The sequence below is a fragment of the Schistocerca serialis genome, chromosome 4 (genome assembly GCF_023864345.2).
Source record: "Schistocerca serialis cubense isolate TAMUIC-IGC-003099 chromosome 4, iqSchSeri2.2, whole genome shotgun sequence".
Lineage (NCBI taxonomy): Eukaryota > Metazoa > Arthropoda > Insecta > Orthoptera > Acrididae > Schistocerca > Schistocerca serialis.
Window position 1 is genome coordinate 208388929 of NC_064641.1, and position 19026 is coordinate 208407954.

General features: G+C 38.9%; 1 protein-coding gene across 2 annotated transcripts in view; it reads left to right on the top strand.

Annotated features, from left to right (window-relative positions):
- LOC126473675 (nucleoprotein TPR-like) overlaps positions 1-19026 on the top strand; it is a 398029-nt gene that overhangs the window by 87100 nt on the left and 291903 nt on the right. For both annotated transcript variants that reach the window (XM_050100910.1, XM_050100911.1), the window contains exon 10: positions 16413-16538. In XM_050100910.1, coding sequence (XP_049956867.1) covers positions 16413-16538 — 126 coding nt within the window. The remainder of the gene's footprint in view (positions 1-16412; positions 16539-19026) is intronic.

Below are 19026 nucleotides of genomic sequence, written 5' to 3' on the forward strand. Positions count from 1 at the left end.
TTCATTGTCATTTTAACTTAATAGTTGTTATTTTTTGCCAGATACGTTGTTTTTTTGTTGCATTCATTGTAATTTTTTTCTTTTTTCCAAATTCGGTGCTTTTTCCTTTTTTTCTCCAGTCAGGTGGTATTTCTTGCAAATTGAAAGTTTTTGCCAAATTCAGTTTTTTTTTTTTTTTGCCAAATTTGGTGTTTGTGTGGTGTTCTGAGATACCACGCAAGAAGAGTTTACAACAGTGGGTAGCAGAAGGACTGTGGATGTCTGTCCTTAGTAACATTGCTGCGTGCATACCAGTCACTTTGCCCTTAAGAATTGCCCCCTGGAGTGGCAGCGCCACCAGAAAGAGAGATGTGTGCTTACGTAACAGTCCACGAGCCAAAATTGTCAGTTACAAGCTGTAAATCAGTCAGAGTAATGCTAGCAAGTTTCTGCAGAACATTTGTTGTGTCTTCAAGTCGTTGAGTAAGATAGAAACAGAGGTTGATAGACAGACAGTGGTTAGTCTTCAGTAGAAACAGAACAGTGAATAGAATTATCATGTATGGGCAGAGAGCACCTGCCTAGAGATTTAACTGAGTACTGTTAGTTTGTAACTGTTCTTCAAATAATGCGTCGAGACAAAAGATTAGTTTTCTTTGAACTTAAGTTCAGAGAATGTTAATCAGTTCATGTTCATGGAACTGTAGTCAATGCAGAACAGATAGTCTAAACCTGCATTCTACGTTTGCTGTCACCAGCATTACCAAAGTTGAATAACATATTCACTATTCTGGGTTACTTTCATTGTGAGTGCATGTGCTGCCCTAGAACCCACACATCTGTCATACCAGGACACCTTTATTAGTCTTTTTCAGTGGCAATGATATTTTCATCAAAGAGGGTGCTCTAAGTCCACAACATTTTTTGTTAAATTCTGTGTAATGTTGATGTTATGCTGTCTGCATTCTGTGCTGAGTGCAGCTTCATTTTGGCTGTACTGCTTGCCTGATGCTGCTACGTGTGGTGAGACAGCATTCTGGCCCCTGTGGAATACTTCCATTTGATTTTAAGAAAACTATGTGCTGAAAAAAATTGATTTCTGCACATCTTACAGTATCATATCTTCATTTCTTAAAAGACTGAATTTATTTTCGTTATGTCATAGTTAACCGTGCTGCATAAAATTTAGTAAAACATTGCACAAAATTGTAAAGAGTTTGCAGAGGTAAAAATGCATTGCATAAACTTTGTGTATGGTTGGTTTTAGTTCATACGTTTCCATGTGTGAATTGTAGATAAGCTATAGATAAGCTATCGAAATTTTATTTACAATTGAGAGTAGAATGATATCTCATTTCATTCTTGAGTTATTGAATTTCGCATTCGACAGAAAGCTGCACACAGTTTGCCAATTTCTGTCCCTGCATATTGGGAATAATATGGTCATATTTCATAAATGGTTCAAGGTATCAAAATGAAGTTATTTTGCAAATGATAGCATGTAAAGAGGAACATATGTTGTATGATAAATACTCGAAAGTTCTTTATTCACTGGCATATGAAAGCAACTTGTCCGCAGCAGTGAGAGGTTGGTAGAAATGCACATGTAAACATGTCAGTAGCGCATCAGCAAAACCAAATGGCATGGTATCCGCACTTGGGGAGCAATGGTGCATGACAAGTTACCTCATCTACAGCAGTTAAAATGTAAGAGGGATGTTAATTTTAAAAATATTTTTATGAAAATTATTCATAAGGTTAAGATGTAGCCGACTGAGTTCACACGTTTTGGAACTTCTACATATTGTGGTAACAAAGGACTTCACAAGGGTAATTGGGACAGACAAAAGCTTGTAATTCACAATCTTTGATTTTTGGTGTTTTGTAGTGTCTTGCATACAACACAGTCTCAATATTTTCCATCAATATCCTGAGAAAATCTCACATCTGCTTATATTTTTACTATTCCTGTGTAATGTCCTTAATTTCATTTGTCAGAATGGGAAAAATAAGTTCCTGCAGCAGAGTTAGGAACACCTAAATTAGTTTGAGAAATGTTTCCTGCATAATGTTATTTGACATTTTTGCTGCATGTTTCCAAGGGCAGCCTTTTTCTCAAAAATGCCCTACAATGTATTGAAATGTAGCAACAAAAAGAAATCCATATTATGGTTCAGATTTTGAGTTTTATTCTATTAGGTGGTTAGATAAGTCAGAAGTTGCACATACGGAAATGGCAATCATTTTGCATACCAAAAAATTCATGAAGAGGACTAACTTGGCTCATAAGTGCAAGAGCTATAAAGTAAGCGTAGAGTTTTCTGATAATCCACTACTAAATGCGGAACTCACAATTTTTATTTAATGACATCTATATGGAATGCTTTCTTCATGATGTTGATGCGGCATAGATCCATTTCTACACATTGCTGTAACCTTGATCTAGAAAATCTTATTGTAATGAATAATGGTGCCAGACGAATTGGAAAATACTTAATTTGGTAACATTGGTGGAATTTGGAACAGCCTTTGATTGCAGAAAGTATTTTTTAAATATTTGTTGTCGATCTATATTATCATAGTTAGATATCACTCTTTTTGCTAATATATTCGGCATGCTTACAGTGCATACTGTCCTTTATGACTAATGTTTGCTTATTTTGACCAACTCCAGCAGCTATGTTGACCTGTTCGAACCCTTCTGGCAGCATTGAGTGTGTGCCCACAACGACATTTTGAATATCTGTTATGCGTACATGATCTTAAAGCTGTAGCCTTGTAAGGAGACGCACCATGTAGCGAATTAAGTGTGTGATGATGTACAACTGATTGCTAAGCTCAGTGCTCGATGGTCTGTGTAGACCTTAGTAGGGTATCCCAGTAAATAGTAGTGAAATCTTTTAAAGGCACACACTAACATCTTGATTTTGTTGGCTGAGTAAGATCTTCCGCAGGACATAAAGAAATTATGTGCAAAACTGCTTGTTATAATTGTCTCATCTCTAGTCACACTTGGCAAACTAGAACAGGTATGCATCCATCATTAAGCCTTTGTAAAATCAGGGTGATAAAACACCATTTCTCCACCTAGCTCCTGTTTTGAGGGTGTTGAATGTTCGCTGCTCCACTCCCAGTGGATGTTTACTTAGCAGCCAGTTCAGTTACAGGTCATTTTAAGCCTGACTAAGTACAAACTGCTGCATATGGACAAACACATGTTTTTGGGTTTGCCAACGGCTAGTTCTAATGGAATGTTGTCTACTCCTGGAGCCTTGTTTCAACTTAGGTCTTTCAGTGCTCTGTCAAATTCATATCTCCCATTTCATCTTCATCTAAGTCCTCTTCCGTTTCCATAATATTGCCCTCAAGTACATCACTCTTGTGTAGACCCTCTATATACTCCTTCCACCTTTCTGCTTTCCCTTCTTGCCTTGAACTGGCTTTCTGTCTGAACTCTTGATTTTCTTACAGGTGGTTCTCTTTTCTCTCCAAAGGTCTCTTTTCATTTTCCTGTAGGCAGTATCTATCTTACCCCTAGTGATACATGCTTCTACATCCTTAAATTTGTCCTCTAGCCATTGCTTCTATATCCTTACATTTGTCCTCTAGTCATCCCTGCGTAGCCATTTTGCATTCCTGCCAGTCTCATTTTTGCGATGTTTATATTCCTTTTTGCCTGCTTCATTCACTGCATTTTTATATTTTCTCCTTTCATCAGTTAAATTCAATATCACTTCTGTTACCCAAGGATTTCTACTAACCGTTGTCTGTCTACCTATTTGGTCCTCTGCTGCCTTCACTATTTCATCTTGCAAAGCTACCCATTCTTCTTCTGTTGTATTTCTTTCCCCTGTTCTTGTCGTGTGTTCCCTAATGCTCGCTCCGAAACTCTCAACAACCTCTGGTTCTTGCAGTTTATCAAGGTCCCATCTCCTTAAATTCCTATGTTTTTGCAGTTTCTTCAGTTTTAATCTACTGTTCATAACCAATAAATTGTGGTCAGAATCCACTTCTGCCCCTGGAAATGTCTTACAATTTAAAACCTGGTTCCTAAATCTCTGTCTTACCATTACACTATCTGTCTGAAACCTTCCAGTGTCTCCAGGCCTCTTCCAAGTATACAACCTTCGTTTGTGATTCTTAAACCAAGTATTAGTTAAGATTAAGTTATGCTCTGTGCAAAATTCTACCAGGCACCTTCCTCATTCTTTACCTCCAATCCGTATTCACCTACTACTTTCCTTCTCTTCCTTTTCCTACTATTGAATTCCAGTCCCCCATGACTATTAAATATTTGTCTCCCTTTACTATCCGAATAATTTCTTGTATCACATCATACGTTTCTCCAATCTCAAATTTAGAGGACTGTAATATGGACCTTCCAGCAGCTCAGTTATGCCCAGTCAGGTATTTATTTAATTTTGTTATTCACTTACGATTAGCTAGTGGTTCAATGCAGGGCACAAACATAATGCTTCATGAGCCTTCACTTGCAACATGCAGACAATTTTCTTTTAAGATAGTGAGTTTTTCCTCAAACACATAGGAATACTGCATTAAGAGAGATCTTAACTCTCGACAGTTCTGATGGTTTAAGTCACTATCTTCCTCTGTCTTGTTAATCACTTTTGTCAGATTAATTGAACTTGTGCCATTGATGTTTTGTAGTGGTTCATACTCAATACCTACCATACATACGTTCACTTGCTGATAACATGGTGATGTGATTTAAGTTTTCCAGAACCTCATGGCCCCGTACCTGTATCTCAGTTCTATCCCTGGGAAAGTCAATTATTCCTTCCTTTTCGCATAAAAAACCTCAATCCCTAGGACAATTCTGCTACCCCCAATAAAAGCATGCTCCACTACAGCATTGAGTACTGCCATTTCTTGGCAAACCTGCTACTTCTTATGCCTGCTATGCTCTCTAGCTGTGAATAATACCTTCACACTGTTTATAGGAAGCTTCAAAATTTTTTGATCCTCTTTTACTTTATAGTACAGTTCCGGCATTGTGACACTAAGATTGCACCCTTGTAAGGTAAAGCTTCTACTAATATTTCTTCACTACACATAGTGATGAGTGTTTGTTTGACATTGGTTTTTTGTGTACCCTCAGGCTTGTGACTAGTCTAACTCGGGCAGTTCCAATGCTGCCGTTGTCAAAATCGTGGGAGGGCACAGGTAGTATAGGCTACCTGCCAGGTGGCCCTAGTGTAAGCATTCTGCACAGCCATAAATTATTGTGTCACCCCTGCCTGTGTGTGCTCAGCCACTGCAGTAAGATTCTGTACACCATGGCCTGATGCAAGCCTGTTGCTAAGTTTGTTTGCCCACCTCTGCCCAGCTGCACCCGTGGGTGACCCCCCCCAACCCCTTCAGCTGCCCCTGTACATGCATGTGATCTATAACATCCTAGTCTAACTTATCTCCATGCTGTATCATACGAATTGATTTTATTTGGAGCTGCTTGTACTTGTGTCACCAGCGAGTTGTTTGAGACAGCCAGTGGTCGCATTCAGTATCACTGGATCACTTTTCTTTGGTATATTGGCATCCAGATCTGCGTAATCATCCATTCTTGTCCTAATAACCATATTTATTACTGTGCCTCTCTTGTCCATTGGTCAGATTGCAGTAGCTGTTACACTACCATTCTGAACGTCTGTTATGGTACTCAGTGCGCGAAGCATCATTCGTGTATCTCATATGGCTATTACATTCGTGGAGAGTCATCCTGCATCCTTGTCTGTATCAAGTTTCACTGTTTCCATTGGCAGCTTGCATAATTTGTCCCAACAATCTATCCTTTTGTTGCAAATTGAGGTTGTCTACTGCCACCAGAACTTCCTTAATATTTTTGTCAGGAACCTTGACAAGTTATCACAGTATTCAGTTTGTTTTGTAGTATCTGCAAGATATTTATCTGTGTTATCTCGCAGTCCCAGTACTTCACTTTAAACAGTTATTTCTTACAATACTGTCACAAACTACGTACATTTTGGGGTTTAATACATCACTGCAGGACCACATATGTATTCCTGCCAAACAATATTTAGCCAAGAACCCATGTTCAAATATTGCGTAATCTTGGTATATTTTTGCAGTGTCATGCAACTGACTGGTGACAAACCAAATTCATTGCTTATCACCCCAGTAATTAAGCAAAACACCACAGAATGATTTTTATGAAAACCAGTGGATGGACATCTTTCCTCCCATTCATTCAAGTAGGGAATTGCTGGTGGCAAGACCTGCTGTCTTCTACAACTAGAACCTGCCCATCTAATTCTGCCCCTGTGTTTATTCATACTGGAATGCATATGTTGCCTTGTACATAATTTGCACATTCAGCTGGAGCACAGGGATCTGCGAGTTCCAGGAAAAGATTTTCCACTACCATTCCTGCAGTGGTGGTGTCATACCCGTCAACTTCTTGAGTTCATAATTTTACTGCACTGACTTCCACTCGCACAGTATGCAGTTCGTTTTTGAGCTGTGGCTATTCTCTGCTAACACACTAAACATTTACCCCATGGTTAAAGATGATTGGCATAGAGTCTCTATTACTGATGTGCGTAGACCAATCCAGAAGCAACAAAAATGCCAGTGTGCTTGCTCAACCTGTCCTTTGCCATCTAGCAGCAGTCAACTGTACTGACACACTCATATACTGGATCTACCATTATGCCTGAAACCACTAAAAATTTTAAGTTGTGCTTTCCAGAAAAATAAAAGAACTAGACTATCATGTAAACCACTGCCTGGTGAAAGCCTATACTACGGCAGATAAGTAGTCACCACTTGCTTGGTTTTATGGACATTGTTTTTTGTTGAATGTTTGGTGTTTCCTGTTTACTACCTTCCTTATACCTTTCTGCTTTTTTATGTTTTATCAAATTAGATTCATTTGTAGTGATTGAAAATAAAACAGAAATGGATTAGTACCTAATATTACAAATAAACATAAATTAACATACTAAATACTTTGTATTTGCAGATTGTTGTGCTGCCCATGTTAATTTGTCTAATATAACATATTAATGTTGAATCATTCTTACCTTCTTCCTAAATAGGCAGGCAGAGCAACTCATTTCTGAATGTAAAGTAACACAGTTTTATAGTAAGTAATTTACAGTTACTGTTCACTGGTTTTATTGGAAAAAATTCTCCTTTACTATTAACATGTCTGCATTGTTAAATGACTACAGGAAAGAGTACCCCATTTGGATTTTTATAATTTGTTTCATCAGAGATTACTTTCAACCAGTGACAACATTTTGTTTGGATATAAACACAACACTAACCTATTGAACTTAGCTTTCAATGATTACTAAGTAACTGATTTTAAATTAGAATGGTGGTGGCAATAATAATAATAATAATAATAACAGTAACAATAACATTAAACAGAGATCAGAAAACAGAGAAAACAAAACTACTACAGTTTCAAAGAGTGTAATATACCTCTTTAATAAATTTTTTTGGGGACTTTTTCCTCTTGAGCTATCTGTTGACAAAAGATGCAAATAGTGCTGATGCCTGCATGATTGTAACGTGTCCTGATTTGAGCAAGAATTAGTTGGATAACTTTCATTCAGTACTTATGGAAAAGGACTGACACTTCATTACCATCGCATTTCCCACTTGCCTATCTGTTATTCTTTTGGGGAAAGAATGGCATTGTCGGGAGACTGATTGACATATTTTCATTAACACAATTGCATAAGTTTCATACTGTCCACTGGTATTGAACACTATTGGCAATGACTAGAACAATTCAAGCAGGATCGGAGTGGGCTCCAAGTAATGCTTTGTCACACGAAGTAGTTGTTGTTGTTTTTTTGATGTCACACACTGTCAAGTCACATTAATGTGACCACTTGTCAAAAGCCTGGATAACAACCTTTTGGGGTGCAGACTGCTCTGGGACGTACAGGAAGAGAGTCAGAGAGGTTCTGCAAGGTACTGAAAGTGTTATGGAACCATACCGACAACAGTGCCTAGCCAGTTGCGCCAAGTTTCTCTGCTGAGAACCCCTGGTGCAAACAGCCCAATGTAGATGATGCCACAGATTCTCAGTAGGGTTTAAATTCGGTGACTTTGGTGGCCAGGGGAATATGGTTAACTCATGCTGGTGCTCTTCAACCACACAGGTACACTGCAAACCGTATGACCTGTTGAATTATTGTGCTGAGGAAAAACAAACTGCTTAGGGGATGGAAGAGGTCACACAGCAGATACCACAAAACATTCTCCAGCCCAGGGCTTCCCAATCTTTTCAGCTGGCAGACCCCTTCTTCAGTCGAAAATCCACGGTGGACCCCGAGACAGTCAAGAGCACGGTAGCTTTAAATTTCAGAGCGAAACCTATGGAAACTGAAAGCTTCTTAATGCAAGTGCTATGTTCCCAATGACCCCCCCTCACCCTCCGAAGTATCAATAGTCTTTGGTTTAGAGATGAATGAAAACAACTTGAAATTAACAATCCAGTTTGAATTCCTGCTGTATCCAGACACTTACTAGTAGATTTACTCCCTTTGTTCAGCTCACTATAGTCTGATTAAAATTACTTGGTAATTGACATTTCACACGTTGGAGCTGCCATCCTCCAAGAGCAATCAATGTCACGTCCAAACTGTTCGCTGTTGACAAGCTGCCGCTTGTGGTCTGTTCACTTCCACTGTTTGGGTACTGTTGTGTAAGGAGCATGCATATTTCGTTTGTGTGTGTGTGTGTGTGTGTGTGTGTGTGTGTGTGTGTGCGCGCGCGCGCGCGCGCGCGCGTTTTCGTGAAATCCGAAGAAAAATGTTCAGATGTATATAAAGTCTATGGGACTTAACTGCTGAGGTCATCTGTCCCTAGTCTTACACACTATTAACCTAAGTTTAACTTCTGCTAAGGACAACACACACACACACACACACACACACACACACACACACACACACACACACACACACACACACACACACGAGGGAGGACTCAAACCTCCGGCGGGAGCGGCCGCACAATCCGTGACGACATGGCACCCTAGACTGCGCGGCCATGCCGTGCGGCTGTGAAGAAAAGAGGCAGACCCATGATTCGGGATACAAACACATCACGAAAGGAAAGAGGCCAAGGAATTGCCTTTAAAGGACTATTGTTGCATCTGTTGTGCAATGTGTGGGAATACATTCACCCAGTTTACATGCGTTTCCAAAACCGGATTTTGTTAGCCGATGTCCCAGTTCCTCTTTTGGTTGGGCAGGTTGTTGTTGTTGTTGTTGTTGTTGTTGTGGTCTTCAGTCCTGAGACTGGTTTGATGCAGCTCTCCATGCTACTCTATCCTGTGCAAGCTTCTTCATCTCCCAGTACCTACTGCAACCTACATCCTTCTGAATCTGCTTAGTGTATTGATCTCTTGGTCTCCCTCTACGATTTTTACCCTCCACGCTGCCCTCCAATGCTAAATTTGTGATCCCTTGATGCCTCAAAACATGTCCTACCAACCGATCCCTTCTTCTAGTCAAGTTGTGCCACAAACTTCTCTTCTCCCCAATCCTATTCAATACCTTCTCATTAGTTACGTGATCTACCCACCTTATTTTCAGCATTCTTCTGTAGCACCACATTTCGAAAGCTTCTATTCTCTTCTTGTCCAAACTGGTTATCGTCCATGTTTCACTTCCATGCATGGCTACACTCCATACAAATACTTTCAGAAACGACTTCCTGACACTTAAATCTATACTCGATGTTAACAAATTTCTCTTCTTCAGAAACGATTCCCTTGCCATTGCCAGTCTACATTTTATATCCTCTCTACTTTGACCATCATCAGTTATTGTGCTCCCCAAATAACAAAACTCCTTTACTAGTTTAAGTGTCTCATTTCCTAATCTAATCCCCTCAGCATCACCCGATTTAATTTGACTACATTCCATTATCCTCGTTTTGCTTTTGTTGATGTTCATCTTATATCCTCCTTTCAAGACACTGTCCATTCCGTTCAACTGCTCTTCCAAGTCCTTTGCTGTCTCTGACAGAATTACAATGTCATCGGTGAACCTCAAAGTTTTTACTTCTTCATGAATTTTAATACCTACCCCGAATTTTTCTTTTGTTTCTTTTACTGCTTGCTCAATATACAGATTGAATAACATCGGGGAGAGGCTACAACCCTGTCTCACTCCTTTCCCAACCACTGCTTCCCTTTCATTCCCCTCGACTCTTATAACTGCCATCTGTTTTCCGTACAAATTGTAAATAGGCTTTCGCTCCCTGTATTTCACCCCTGCCACCTTCAGAATTTGAAAGAGAGTATTCCAGTTAACGTTGTCAAAAGCTTTCTCTAAGTCTACAAATGCTAGAAACGTAGGTTTGCCTTTTCTTAATCTTTCTTCTAAGATAAGTCGTAAGGTTAGTATTGCCTCACGTGTTCCAACATTTCTACGGAATCCAAACTGATCTTCCCCGAGGTCCACTTCTACCAGTTTTTCCATTCGCCTGTAAAGAATTTGCGTTAGTATTTTACAGCTGTGACTTATTAAACTGATAGTTCGGTAATTTTCACATCTGTCAACACCTGCTTTCTTTGGGATTGGAGTTATTATATTCTTCTTGAAGTCTGAGGGTATTTCGCCTGTCTCATACATCTTGCTCACCAGATGGTAGAGTTTTGTCATGACTGGCTCTCCCAAGGCCATCAGAAGTTCTAATGGAATGTTGTCTACTCCCGGGGCCTTGTTTCGACTCAGGTCTTTCAGTGCTCTGTCAAACTCTTCACTCAGTATCTTATCTCCTATTTCATCTTCATCTACATCCTCTTCCATTTCCATAATATTGTCCTCAAGTACATCGCCCTTGTATAAACCCTCTATATACTCCTTCTGCCTTTCTGCCTTCCCTTCTTTGCTTAGAACTGGGTTTCCATCTGAGCTCTTGATATTCATACAAGTGGTTCTCTTCTCTCCAAAGGGCAGGTAAACACTTCAAAATCTATTCTGGAAATCTGCTTTTATGAAGCCGTTTTCCAGTTCCACAATCGATTTTCGTGCCCATGTAAACAGTTTGGAAAGTCTAGTTGTTTTTACGTCTTTGCGTATCTTCTGAACGGCAACTGTCAGTCCGTAGCCGGCAGCTAGCAGGCGGCTTTGCAACAGTGTACTGTCAGTTGGTAGCTGGCAACTGGCAGGCAGCATGGCAACAGTTTAGCCACAGCTGACAGCTTCAACTACTACTTGGACACTATATCGTGGCAGTCAGTCTCGACTGTAAAAAAAATTAGGAAAACAAACAAACAGACTCTCTTATTTCTATATAAGAAGACAAAGCATTTCATAGAACGTAAGACTTTTTTTCTCAAAGGAAACAATTCTGGCTGAGGCGGTTTACCTTTTACAAGGTGGCACATGAAAAGTCCTCATTTGTTTACGCTCACAGCCAGTTGCCACAATATAGTGTCAGAGTAATAGCAAGTAATTGTAATTGAAGTATAGGTAGGCCATATTTTTAACTGAGAGGACGGAATATATTATAAAGAAAAGAAATTAGCTTTAGAGATAATTTTAATTTTCGTAACAAAAATATCAATGCCAATAGAATTCAATTAATAATTATTTTGTAAATGATAGAAGACAGAAACAAAATTCCTACAGAGCTATAGCTCAGGTACGTTCACTGAACATCTACGAAGAAAAATGCTTACTTCTTTACTATAGATGAGTCTGTAGGAATAACAAGGGAATCCTAATGTGATGGTTGAGGGTGCTTCTGCTGACACAATTTTGAAAAGTTGGGTTCAATTCTTGACAACTGGAGACGGATGTCTGGTTCCGCATCTAGACAGCTTCGGTACTTAGTTTTGTGGGCAGCATAGATTGAGAATCCAGATTCACACATGTATGTTGTGGCAAACGGAAGAAGTACATGTTTTGCCTTTTCAACAAGGGGGTAGTATTTCTTGTTATCCAAAAGTGTGAGTAACCATCAATGTCAAAACTTAATTTCAAGGTAGGGTCTGTGGCAATTTCTATCAACAACTCATATTCATTTGATGATAGAATGTTCGGCTTTTTGGATACAGTGAATGGGTTGACCACCCATTCGTATTTCTGCAGCTTCTCTTCTTTAGCTGTTGGGAAATAATGCTCCAACAATGACATCAAGTTCGGAGATGTTCCAGGATTTGATGATACAAATTCTTCCCTAGTGCCAATGTTTTGTTTTTCAAAAACTCCTTGAGAAGAGGAAAACACTCGATCTCCACCTCCTCGACACTCTCTGCCCAAAAATTGATTTTCCTCTTGAATGCTCAAACTTTGTCGATAGCAGTGACCTTTGTTTCACTTTGCTCTTGGCGTGAAATATTCGTTTTGGAGAAAATATCTGACAAATAGGCAAGTATACACTGCCAATTTTCGTCATTAATAAGGTCTGCTAATTTGGTGTTATGCTCCAAAAGGAAAGCTAAGACTTCCAATCTTAATTCATACAACCGAGAGAGTGCGAATCCATGTGAGAGCCACCTCACTTCTGTGTGGAGAAGCAGGGAACAATGAAGGCTTGCCATATCTTCACACAGTATTGTGAAAAGTCTTGACTTCAACGGCCTTGATTTTATGTAGTTAATGATTTGAATGGATTCGTCTAAAACTTTTTTGAATGAAACAGGCATTGGTTTCGTAGCTAAAGCGTACCTGTGGAGAGCACAATGACTACTGCTGCAATTCTTGGCGTTTTCTTTTATTTTTGTTTTTGCTCCGACTGTAGGACCCATCATAGCTTTTGCACCATCTGTGCATGCATCTATGTAACTAGACCATGAAACTTCATTAGTCCTTAAAAAATCATCCAATAGATAGAATATTTCAGTACCTGTTGTGTTTGCAGGTAGTGGTCTGCACAATAAGTGGTCCTCCTCAAAACATCCAGAATACTCATAACGGACAAAAACCAATAAAATCGCTAATCCTGCAACATCAGTGGATTCATCTATCTGCAGAGAAAATGAATTGTGTCTTTCACATCATTTGACATGTCAACAATGCATCTCTTGACAGTATTGTTTGATAATGGCACCGAAGATACAAGCTTTACTGCCTTTTTGTCTAGCATGCAAGAAACATTATCATTAACACACGACTTTATGAGATTTTCTGCAATGGTATGAGCTTTGCCTGTTTTTGCCACTCAATAACTAACCAAGAAAGAAGCTTTTAATGATTTTTCATTAATTGTTTGTGCATGAAGTTTCATGCAGTGCTGAGAAGCAGCTAGTTCAGCACTCTTCCTTTTGAAAAAATCGATGTCTTTAGCCTGGAAATCTGGGTGAGTACCTTCAAAATGACGGCGCAATTTAACTGGAACTATTGAACTGTTCGGAAGGACTCGTGCACAAATTACACACTGAGCTTTACCTTCCTTTGTCTCCATAAAGCCCATTTCTAAATAGCTTTCGTTGTTCTTACACATCTTGGTTATTCCACTTCCACAGGATATTGCAACCAATGGAGTACTTGCAGTGTTTTCACATAATAAATCCGGCTGTGGAGCTTCTTGTGATTGTTCTTCCTTTGGTCATCCTCCCTCCTCATTCATTTCAAATGGAAACTTCCCTTGTTGTGAAGGCAATGGAGAAATTGCACCCTTCTTCAGTGATCCTGACTTAAGCCACAAATCCATGTTAGAGGTAATAAACAGGTAAAAAATCGACTTATGAAAAAGGTAATGCGCTGACAAAGCAAGTTTAACATTTAATGATGCCTGGGGCTGCATACGTGCCAGCGAGCGCTGTGATTGGTCGACAAAGCTCGCTCCGCCCATGCGTAAAAGGTTTCAGTGCATCTAGTGCCATGAGCCGGTGCACAAAAGACCCCCGTATTGTTGCGAAACAGTCGATCAGAAAAGCCACATTCTCCAGCACTAAACTGTGTATGCGTTCTCACTTAGGAAGCGCAAAGGCTGCGTGGGAATACGATCTGAAGTAAAAGTACACGTTTTTCACACGAAAGAAAAATAAAAAAAAAGTCATAAATTTGATTTTCTCATTTTTATTCAATAATTTTACTCATTATTTTACACGATTTGGTGAAAGGTGGCCACGGACCCCCTAGAAAGAGCCGGCGGACCCCTAAGGGGTCCACGGACCTCACGTTGGGACGCCCTGCTCCAGCCCATTGTACAAGCAGGGTGTTTGCTTTCAGGTATTTCATGCCATATGTGTGAATGGCCATCTGTCCAATTCACCTGAAAAGTCCACCTTTTGCCACTCAGTGGATGTCCAATTGTGGTATTGCCAAGCAAATTCCACCATTTGTCGCTGATGAACAGCAGTTAGGTCCCTAAACAGCAACATTTAGTGAACGATCATTAAAGGTACAATGTTGGTAGCCCCTTGGTTCATCTGGGCAGCCAGTTGCTCGACACTTGAACATCTGTTTGCTCATATACATGTCCACAGTCATCATTCATCCCAGTCATCTATCACCCGTGATGCACTACAGTTGTCTCGGCACCAGATTTGGGCTGCGCTGTTTTGCAAGGCTCAGTATACTTTAACCATGGTGGCATGCAAACAGTTTACAAACTTAGCTGTTTCAGAAATACTTTCACTTTTGTCCCAAAAAGCCAATGATCATGCTCATTTGGATGTCACATAAATCACGCTGTCTCTGCATTATGACAACAACTGCACCATTTTTCACATCCCCACCCCGACATGCTTTATATACACTCCACTGCTAGCACTACCATCTGCTATCTATGAGTGGTTATCACATTTTATGTCAGACGTATACTGTGGTTACATTAACATGTGACTGAACCATGTGTAATCTCTGCTGGTGTCACTGAATTGTTAAAAAAATTATATGACTGTGCTAATCAACATGAACTGAATCTTTAAGGTCTGGATCATGATTACTACATGTTTTTATTTGAATAGTGAACACTATTTGAACTTCATCATGATTCTTTGAAAAACAATCTTCACTGAAGTTCAGTGTGACAAAAAACAACACAAATGTGCCATTATTTTCCGTGGCTATATATTCTGTCTGTCTCTCTGTGTGTGTGTGTGTGTGTGTGTGTGTGTGTGTGTGTGTGTGTGTGTGTGTGTGTAGGCTCTAATTAAACAATTGAATATAAGGAATTCTTCCAGTTACATGAAAGCCATCTTACCAAAATGAAGGCTAGGCATCAACAGCTACTTTCATATGCTTCACTAGCCGTCACACTGTAGAGCCAGCATTTTTAGTTAAAAAATAATATCAGATTGTTAGTAGCAGTTACTGGCATTGCTGGTGTGCTGCTATTTGTGGGATATTCTGTGCGCACAACATTAACAGGCATAGAGTAACAAATAAAGGGAGTAAACACGGAAATGTGTTATTTTGAGTATGGTATGCTCACAGGTTGCATTCCCGGTTCTCTGTCGTGCAGTTATGAGTGTATGTCAACTCATATTTGTTTCCTTCTCCATCCATTTGGATTTATTCCTCAGACCAATGAGTTTTTCGTGGTGGCCACTACAGCATTCTGCCCATCCATCTCATTAGGGTGGCTAATGGTGAGCACTGCCACACCGATTATTAACCATGAGCATATTATACTGCTTTGTGTCCCACATCTGACTGTGCTTGCATGCGACACATTAACAGTGACTTCTTAAATACTCGATCACTGCCAGATATTATAGACTTTTCTTTCTTTTTACAATTGTATCATGGCAACATTTATAACAACAGTTCATTTTCTGCAAACATCTATTTAAATACATTTCAAATACTTGCTTATTTAAAAATAGAAAGTATTGGGAATACCAAACACAAGCCGTATTTGATAAATTTAGAATACTATATTGCCAATAAAAAATTTAAGAAAGTAAATCTGTAAGTGGTATGTTACTACTTTCATTCTTTTCTTGTAATTTTTAAATAATATGTAAATTGAGAACATTCTGCAAACTTACTTTTCTGCCCCAATATGATTAGATGCTGCCATTTCCATTATTTGTTTCCTATACTCTACTAGACCAAGTCAGGTAATGAAATGTCCTTGTAGAAGTAAATAATTTAGGCGAAAGGTAAGAACTCACTGAATAATAGTCATTGAGACATTGAAAGGCACATAAACAAGTGTAAAAACTTCCCCAGCTCCCAGATGAATCTTCCTTCGAGCAAGAGTGTGTGCGTGTGCGTGCGCTTTTTTTTTTTTTTTTAAAGATTTATATGGAAGCTGGCAAAGTTTTCAGTTGGTGAGCTGTTACATTTACTTATAAAATATTTAGACCAAGTTTGTTTTGTTGATTTTGACTTATCTACTTCACAATGTGTACTGCCATGTAATAGTGTATCTGCATCTGAATTGTGTTTTGAGATGTATTTCCTGTTTCAACACAATGATTTTGTTAAGAATTTATTGCATAGTGCTGTGAATTCATTTTCCAGGGCCAGCTGGCGTTGTTTAAGCAACAACTAAACCACATGGCAAAGCAGCTTGAGAGCAAGTCAATGAAAGTTATGGATATGGCTATTCAGTCTGATCCACTACCTCCAGATGAAAATATTGAGAAGGTAAATACAAACTATACTGTGCAATGTGAAAAGTTTTATTTTGGCTGTGTTTTAAGTATTTACCTGAGACTAATTTATATTTAAGAGATTGATGATTGCTCTTTCCAGAGTAGTGGTAGTAGAAGATAAGTAAATTATTAGAGTTTCTGAGGTTATACAACAGAGAAGTGAAAAAAAAATATTTTTTCCTTCTTGTGAAATCCTGTGACAGTGACCATAGCTACTATTCTGATCATAATTGTTTTTAAAATTGAATTCAACTATGTTACCATATTACCCATGGCTGTTATTCTGATATTAATTGTTTGAAAGATTGAATTCAACTATCTTACAATATTCATCATCAAGGTGCAGTATCATCACACAGATAATAGATGCACCAGTTGTGATCATTTTTAGTTTATATCTATGCACATTACTTTTTTGTGTGATACAAGAAAATTAAACATGTGTTTTTCTATGTGTGTGTTCAAAAGCTATCAGAATGTACTAACAATTTAAAAATGTGTTACATTTCACAAGATTTTTCTGTACAGTCTCTTGGTATGGCACTTCATCAAATTGTCCAGCTTTTATAAATCATGTATATGCTGTATAATACTCCTTGCTAAAATATATTGGGGGGAGGGGGGAATTGCTTTTCAGGCTTCCACATTAACACACTTCTTCATTCAAGGTAGAAGTGGTAGAAGAAGAGAAGAAAAGGTGTATGAATGTAGAGATAGTAATTGCATTTGAAAGACATGAGGAGACATTCTATAAATATCTGTCAAGTCCAAGTATTGAACCAGTTTCCCAAAATCCTCAAAGCAATTGGATCATTGATTTATCTACTGAATAACACATGTTTAGTAGATTTGGTATACTGAACAGTGTCAGTACTTAACTGAAGAGTTACAAATGAGGTGTGTCAGGAAAGTAATGAGACTAATATTTTTATCTACCAGTGTTTTTATTTTTTTCAAACAATGATATTGTCCCCTCCAAAGTTGTTCCCTGTGGCCAACAAAGATGCCATGAATGTATGCTGCAAATGGACCTCCAAGATAGTGTGTACATTTGTGTCTTTCCAAACATGTCATTGTTTTGAATGAAAATGCCATTTCTGGTAACTGTTGATCATGGCATTTTGGTTCAGCAGTCAGTTATGGTGATTTTTATGGTGTTGAAAATAACGTTCTCTCTTCAGCTCCTGCAGAAGTTGCACGTGCAAGGGATACAGTAATTGATCATGTACTATTCTTAACACAGGTGCTTTAACAGTTAAGGGTGCAGCGAATCTCTGAATATTAGTATTCAATGAGCATTCTGCTGCTGGATACAGATCTGCCTCCTCCACCGCAACTGTTGTGCGATGTCGCTGCCTACCAGCATTGACCATTACAGATGCCTAGCGACCTGTCTCTCTCAAATCATGCTGATCGAGGTGGTGCAGATTTGCATACTGGACTTGCATTCTTTTGGACAACGGTTCAAGTACATGTCCATCCATCTCGATGAAAGTTTCCCATTTCCTGAACCTCCCATTCAAAATGCTGGGATGGTTGCTTTCAAAGAGCATAGCTGATTTCCCTCTCCATCCTTGAAACATTCCAAGCTTGTGCTCCATCTCTAGTGACCTCAATGTTGGTGGGTCATTGTACCCTAATTTCCTTCCTTCCTTTTGTATGACGAGTTAGACACACAACTGTTCTCGGAGTGGGATGATGTCTAACAGGAAAAATCCAACACACACATGGAAAGCAGCAACAGCAGCAGCAGAGTTCTGGTGGTCCTGATCATAAATCAAAACCATATCAATGAATTCATCATTACCACATTCCATTGTCTTCTTTCCACTACAGCAATTAACTGTCCAAATGTTTACATTCAGTGCTAGCATCCTGCAGCAGTGGGTTGCATTAGTGCTTACAGTACCAAGTTGCAATGACACTTTCAGTTTATTTGTTTAGTGCAGTTTCCACTAGTAACCTTTGTAGTCTGCAATTGAGGCACTCTAGAACAAGACTTCCTGAAATCAGTCAGTAACTTGTACATATTACACTATCACAGCATGTATTCTGAAATCACAATAGTAGTTTGTTTATATTTGACTGAAATTTAGTCCATGTACAAGAGTTTAAAATGAACAAAAAAACAATTTCAGACATTCGATGCACTGTATCTCGATCTCAGTATATTTCAATTAAGTTGTTGTTCCAGAGAATGCCCTGATTATGGAGTACCTTGTTTATTAACCAATCATTATTTCTTTGCTTTTGGCTATTACAGAGGCCAATAGAGCTTCAAGATAATTTATAAATAGCTTAAAATCTCCATCAGGTGCTGCGTTTGCAGTTACTGTTACAAAGAATTTGTTACAAAATTTATCTTGTATTGCACATGCATCCTGATGCTGCTCGGAGTAGCAATGTTTGTTAATGAATGAAAGTTTTTTGATTAATGTAGTAACTCTTCTTTGCTTTATACTGACACTACAGAAGTTAGG